General features: G+C 40.3%; 1 protein-coding gene across 1 annotated transcript; it reads right to left on the reverse strand.

Moving 5' to 3' along the window:
- Positions 1 to 1,274: 1,274 nt before the first annotated feature.
- On the reverse strand, positions 1,275 to 4,832 carry pop4 (POP4 homolog, ribonuclease P/MRP subunit). The gene is made up of 7 exons (XM_020477877.2): positions 4,464 to 4,832; positions 4,225 to 4,277; positions 3,441 to 3,664; positions 3,233 to 3,310; positions 3,080 to 3,141; positions 2,821 to 2,922; positions 1,275 to 2,698 (listed from the first exon to the last, which is right to left on the reverse strand). Exons 1-7 carry the CDS (start codon positions 4,468 to 4,470, stop codon positions 2,562 to 2,564), a joined length of 663 nt encoding a protein of 220 aa, XP_020333466.1. The 5' UTR covers positions 4,471 to 4,832; the 3' UTR covers positions 1,275 to 2,561.
- Between the last annotated feature and the right edge of the window lie 2,228 nt (positions 4,833 to 7,060).

Raw genomic sequence — 7,060 nt, forward strand, 5'->3', positions numbered from 1 at the left:
GACTCCTGAACGGCTAATCAAATGGCTACCCAGACTATTTGCATAGAACTGCAATGCTGCTGGGTTTTTCAGAATCAACTGTTTTCCGTGTGTATCAAGAATGGTCCACCACCCAAAGGACATCCAGTCAACTTGACACAACTGTGGGAAGCTTTGGAGTCAACATGGGCCAGCACCATGTGGAACACTTGACACCTTGTCGAGTCCATGCCCTGCTGAATTGTGTACAAAACATTTGGAACACATTCCTAATACTGAGTTACACCCTCTTTTGATGGACCATTCTTGATAAAACACAGGAAACTGTGGAGTGAAAAACACAGCAGTGTGCAGTACTTGATACACTTAAACCGGTGCACCTGGCACCTACTATCATAACCCGTTCAGTTTATCATCCATTTATAGGTCCAAAAATGTACATAGCAACCAAGGATTCCAGCTTTAAGCAGAAATATTAATAACAATATAATGATAAGAAAAAAATCACAAGTCTATAAATTATAGGAATATAATGACGGTTAGTGATACTAGCTAATGGTTGCAGCTGAAAAACAAAACAATGAACTTGCTATAATTGAAAAGCAGCATTGAATGGAAAATCACAAATTATTTTGCTGCATGTTGATCAGACACTCGCTCTGGGGAAAACCACAAATATTCGGTAGTATGAGAAAGTGTTCTCTTGATGGATCACTCTTATGGAATGTTGTATAAACTAGGACATAGGCCTACACAAAGACCAACTTCTGATAGGGAAGCATTGAAAAAATTTAACATCACAATCACAAGTGATCTTCTCAGGCCACCTTATGATGGAACACGCAGATTAAAAAAGCAAACACACAAAGTGCCATTTTCAGAGGCCATATCTTCTTTAAACACAACTAGGAATGAGTAAACAATGTAATTGTGTTGTGTTAGCTCAAACGTGTGTATCATTGAACTAGGTGCAAGAGTTGTTACAGCTAACAAGGTTGGCCTTTTTTCAGTAGAAAAAAACACTACAGTTTAACTGTGCCTGATGTTTACCAAAAAGGCATCATTCTATTTTTAAAACAGACCAACTGACTGTCAACAACCAACATTTAAAGAACAACCCCAATTGTCTGTCTGGTTGAGCAGAATACAGCAAAGACTGTACAGGTGGAGAAAAAGATTAAGACGTTGTTTCAAGGAATACTCTTACCGACCATTATACCATGACAAATATGACAGATTTCCAACTAGCTCTACGCTTTACAAGAATACAGAAGTAGAACAAAATAATTGTGAAATCTGGTTAATGTGCATCCTGTGTTTTTTTTAATGAGGGAACACAATATGCCCCAGTATGGCTATTCTTTAGCATGGAATGCCAAGTCACCAGGGCTGAACAAATAAACATAGCACATGCATGCTAGAAACAGTGGACTTGAATATTACACATACAAGGTTGAATAAAAATGTATGCTTTTTGCAGCATCAAATGAGGTCATAGACACATGTGTTGCATTGCACAGACTGATTCACCACCCCTTACACCCTGTGAAAAGAAAGTAGAAAGCATATTTGAAGTCCCAGTGAAGAAGGAAGTGATGACATTAAGTGGTTCCCTTCCAGTCGGTCTCATACACACCACCTGCCCAAAAAACGAAATATCTCATGCATCAGCACACTACTTAGAACAGGGATAGGCTTTTTACTGGGAAATGAGGGAAATAAAATGTTACAATATTTTACAAAACAGACAGCAAATGCTGTCTATTAAATTGATTTAAAAAATATATATAAATTCAATTACTCAGTTGTCATTATTGTAATAGCATAACAAGTTGACAAAATCACACTCATGGTTAAGAAACAAATATGAGCAATCCAAACGCCAACAGAGATACCTACTTGTCAATGCAACTCAACTACCAAATGAAAATTTCAGGTCAGCAATGTTTAGTATCTACGCCACTTCAATTGACAAACCAACATCCAAACCAACAATATACAACAGGTACCTCATAAAGTTGAGCAACTAGGAAATTCCCAAATTATCAGGAAATTAAGCATCTTGCATACCAAAGACAGGCACATTTTCAGTTTCCACATAGTAGTATCATTGTATTGTAACTCATTGTGTTACTTCAAACTAGCTGATCAAGGAAATGTAATCTGTCATTTGACAACAATTTATAGAGATAGATATGTTTATTGTACATACATTGAAGCAGATTGATTTAGTGCCACCTTGTGGACATAGGTAGTGTTGCTCAAAACAGATCAATGTATTTACAATTAAATCATTGACCAATCAATTGACACGTTTACAAAAAAAGAAAATACCAACACAAATGCTCTCTAATCACAACTATGTTCTGATTGCTTTGAGTTTGTCAGGTCTTCCGTCTTTGCCACAGTATAAAATGCTATAGAACAGGACTTGCATCCAAAACAGAAGCCGAGGTTCCCATATGACTTGAAAATAAGAATTGAAGATGGTGATAGTCCTTATTATAGATCCTGACAGGAGTTGTTTACTTCTCTGTCCTTTGAGCCTCTGAGCTCAGTCTCATTACTACACTCCAACAGGATCACAGGTCTATGGTTCCTTTGACTTTAAATTTCTTTGCGGATCGCTCGCTTGAGCGGAGTTCAAACTTGCTACCGTAGATATGGGAGACAAAGCCATCGATCTCCACAGCAAACACACTGTTTCGCTTCGGTATGACTGCAGAAGAAGGAGAGATAAGGAAGAAAATAGAATGGCAGTTTGGCAGTTGAAAAACAGTTCAACAACAGCAGACTTAACGAGTACCTAAACAAAAAGGTACTGAAATGTGGCGTACAAACCTTTCAGTTTGTCCTCCTTTGTGATGATTTTGAAGACATGTTTCATCTCCTGCACTAGGATTCCTGTGGTGCCTACATACGAGGGGCATTTGGACCTGGCCACTGTTTCACACACGCAAAAACATTGGTAATCATTACATACACATGAATATATATATACACAATGTGCCATAGATGTGCCAATTAAGATCCTGAAGACTGGCATCGATTAGTGACAGTAACGGCAAACGTTTTTTGGACCAAATAAACAAACGCTCACCTGTAAGAATGGCACCATGAAAATCAGCCTTCAATAGCCTCTGCTGAATTGTCTGTGGGTTGCTTCAAAAGAGATGTCATGTTATTAGGATTTAACATTCTAGCCATACAAAAAGCTTTGTCCTACATGAACCAAATAAAAGGCTTTTCTTACCTCTCTGGTTTCAATCCGTTGCACAGATCTCTGATGTACTGTTCCCATAGCTCATGCAAGGGCAAGAAAAGCTCATATCTGCAGAGATAAAATAATAACAAGCTTGTAAAAATAAAAAAAACGCCTTATTAGGATGTAAACCTCTAACATGTCAGAGCAGTGTAAACAACATATTTAGTCCTACTACAAGGAAAAAGCATGTACAAACTTTTGATGCTCTGGTTTCAGCTGAAAGACCTTCATCTCTCTCCTTTGTTTAGCATTGAGACCCTTGGCTCTCTTTTTGTTTTTCTTTTTCTTCTCCTTTTTCGCATACTTTAGAACCACAGCCTTGTGAAGCATGAAGTCGCCGATTTCCTTCTTGCTCATACCCGGTAAACTGTTCTTCAGAAAGCCATTTGTGAACATCTCCGCCTGCTTATCACTCTGAGACTGTATGGGCACCAGAACAGACATATCCCATCACGAGACAACTATAACTAACAGGCTAGTTAGGCTATGTAGCTAGCTTGTCTGCACAACTGAAAACAGTTAGGCTATGTGGCAGCATATTTAAGTGATAATGCCTGAGAAGCTGGTGTTTGAAGGATATATTAGTAGAGGGCCCGGCAAACCATGCCATTATATCCTCCAAACACTGGCTTTGAAAGCATTATGACTTTTATACAACGGGTTACCAACATATTCAAATAATGACTGACATAGTATGAATTTACTCATACTATTCCATCCTTCCACAAGATATAGTTCCAACACAAATCTAGGGCTGCTACCCAAGCCGGCTGGTCGTTCATTCCATTGGTTTGCGAACCACTCAGTTTATAATGGTGAATATGTTAAAGAGTGTCTGTGATTAGATCCGAACAGCAGACTACCTAGTTGCAGTGGAATGCTTTCTATAAATGCCTGTCTCAGGTTGTGTCCAACCTCATTCCTGGCTACATAATGATAGCGAACACGACAGTATCACAACAGCACCGTAGGATACCCACCACTATACCCAGAATGTGTCCCTGATCAGGAGGTAGGCTAGCCTGCACGAGTCCTAGAAGATAAGAGAACAAATGTTACGTTATCAGTTGGCATTTTAGCTAATGTTGTGAGATGTAGCTAGGAACAACACATATGCTAACGTTCGTAAACGTGTAGCTAGCTAATCTTTAAATAATGAACAATGAATGGATTCATGTGAGTAATAGTTCGTTTAAAAAAGACAAGTTAGGATACTCACTCTCCATATTTCAACTGGTACGCAAGTATGTCTGTAGAAGCCACAGCTCCAGTTGTAAAATAGCTAGCTAGCACTCAACTTTGACAATGCATGTATTCACAACACATGGGACTACCGTACGCAGGCGCACAGCTGCAACACTGACTTAGGCCGGCGAGAGGCTATGGCTATAGGGGATCCTTGAGACGTTCCTACCGTAAACCTAGCACTTGATCATGACTATTTGTTCCATTACATTACACATAAGAGTCATTGGAGGAAGGCGTCTTCTGTATGGGGGTGCTGAGGGTGCTGCAGCACCTCCCGAAAATTCTGAAAAATGTCTATACACTACGGTTCAAACGTTTGGGGTCACTTAGAAATATCCTTGTTTTTGAAAGAAAAACATTTTTTTTTGTCAATTAAAATAACATCAAATTGATCAGAAATACAGTGTAGACATTGTTAATGTCGTAATGGACTATTGTAGCTAGAAACAACAATTTTGTTATGGAATATCTACATAGGCATACAGAGGCCCATTATCAGCAACCCTCACTCCTGTGTTCCAATGGCACATTGTGTTAGCTAATCCAGGTTTATCATTTTAAAAGGCTAATTGACAATTATGTTAGCACAGCTGAAAACTGCTGTGCTTATTAAATAAGCATTAAAACTGGCCTTTAGACTTGTTGAGTATCTAGAGCATCAGCATTTGTTGGTTCGATTACAGGCTCAAAATGGCCAGAAACAAAGAACTTTCTTCTGAAACTCGTCATTCTATTCTTGTTCTGAGAAATGAAGGCTATTCCATGCGAGAAATTCCCAAGAAACTGAAGATCTCGTACAACGCTGTGTACTACTCCCTTCACAGAACAGAGCAAACTGGCAGCTTCAGCTTCATAGTACCCTCAAAACACCAGGTCTCTGACCTCTTCCCTATAGGCTGTCTCATCGTTGTTGGTGATCAGGCCTACCACTATTGTGTCATCAGCAAACTTGAGAATGGTGTTGGAGTCATGCCTGGCCATGCAGTCATGAGTGAACAGGGAGTACAGGAGGGGACTCAGTACGCACCCCTGAGGTGCCCCCGTGTTGAGGATCAGCGTGGTGGATGTGTTGTTCCCTACCCTTGCCACCTGGGGGTCCATCAGGAAGTCTGGGGGCCCATCAGGAAGTCCAGGATCCAGTTTCAGAGTGAGGTGTTTAGTCCCAGGGTCCTTAGCTTTGTGATGGGCTTTGAGGACACTATGGTGTTGAACGCTGAGCTGTAGTCAATGAATAGCATTCTCACATAGGTGTTCCTTTTGTCCAGGTGGGAAATGGCAGTGTTGAGTGTAATAGAGTTTGCATCAGCTGTGGATCTGTTGGGGCGGTATGCAATTGGAGTGGGTATAGGGTTTCTGGGATAGTGGTGTTGATGTGAGCCATGACCAACCTTTCAAAGCACTTCATGGCTACAGACATAGCATAGCAGGATTTCTTATAGGCTTCCGGGTTACAGTCCCGCTCCTTGAAGCGGCGGCTCTACCCTTTAGCTGAGTGCGGATGTTGCCTGTAATCGATGGCTTCTGGTTGAGGTATGTACGATCGATCACAGTGATGACAACATCATCAATGCACTTATTGATGAAGCCAGGGACTGATGTGGTATACTCCTCAATGCCATCAGAAGAATCCCAGTCCTGTAGTTTAGCATCTGCTTCGTCTGACCACTTTCTTATTGACCGAGTCAATGGGGCTTCCTGTTTTAGTTTTAGCTTCTAGGCAGCACATCAAGAGGATATAATTATGGTCAGATTTGCCAAATGGAGGGCGAGGGAGAGCTTGTATGGGTCTGTGTGTGGTGTAAAGGTGGTCCAGAGTTGTTTTCCCTCTGGTTTCACATAGTGTGGTCTTCAGCTTACCATGAGATACTCTACCTCAGGTGAGCAAAACCTCGAGACTTCCTTAGATTTTGTGCACCAGCTGTTGTTTACAAATATGCATAGGTGATGCATGCATTTCTAGCTCTACCCATAGACTTGGCGGTGACTTAGTGTCCCAATGAGTGACTTGCCCCACCACCACAGAATACACTGAGTTAGGGTGGAACACCTGCATTTTGGAGATGCCTTACTCAAGAAACTAAAAAAGAGACCATGTTTGTTTGTGGCTTTATTAATGCAATGATATATATTTATTTTTACATTGTTTGCAAGCTGATATATCACATTTTCAAAAGTACCCAAAATGATAAGACAAGATGCTTGCATGGGGATGTCTATGTCTCCTAGAGCTATGCTCATGCTGTAGAGATACACCTAGTGGACTCAAACTTCAGATGTTTTTTAAAATAAAAACGTAATTTTATGTGACATCGGAGCTCCAGTCCACTCATACTAGCAGCAGCTCACCTTCATCGTAAATCGAGGAGTTGTGTAGTTGGCTACCCTACAACTAGACTAATGCGTGAAGAGGCTTAATATGAAGGGTTATCACATTATTTAGGAAGCTGATACTTGAGTGAGTCATATTTTGAATGTTTAGCTAGCTAGTTATTCTCCATAAGACATGAACATGCATCCTGCTCCTAAAATAGCATATATGTATAGCATTTTCAAATAAATCAAAATGGC

Source organism: Oncorhynchus kisutch, linkage group LG3, assembly GCF_002021735.2.
Source record: "Oncorhynchus kisutch isolate 150728-3 linkage group LG3, Okis_V2, whole genome shotgun sequence".
In the NCBI taxonomy this organism is placed as follows: domain Eukaryota; kingdom Metazoa; phylum Chordata; class Actinopteri; order Salmoniformes; family Salmonidae; genus Oncorhynchus; species Oncorhynchus kisutch.

What these genes read in the sequence shown, in the direction of transcription:
- pop4 (XM_020477877.2), bottom strand. An exon ending in TCATGGTGCCATTCTTACAG is followed by an intron (nt 2,923 to 3,079) that starts GTGAGCGTTTGT and finishes TGTGTGAAACAG; the next exon opens with TGGCCAGGTCCAAATGCCCC. An exon ending in AAAGGAGGACAAACTGAAAG is followed by an intron (nt 2,699 to 2,820) that starts GTTTGTACGCCA and finishes CTTCTTCTGCAG; the next exon opens with TCATACCGAAGCGAAACAGT.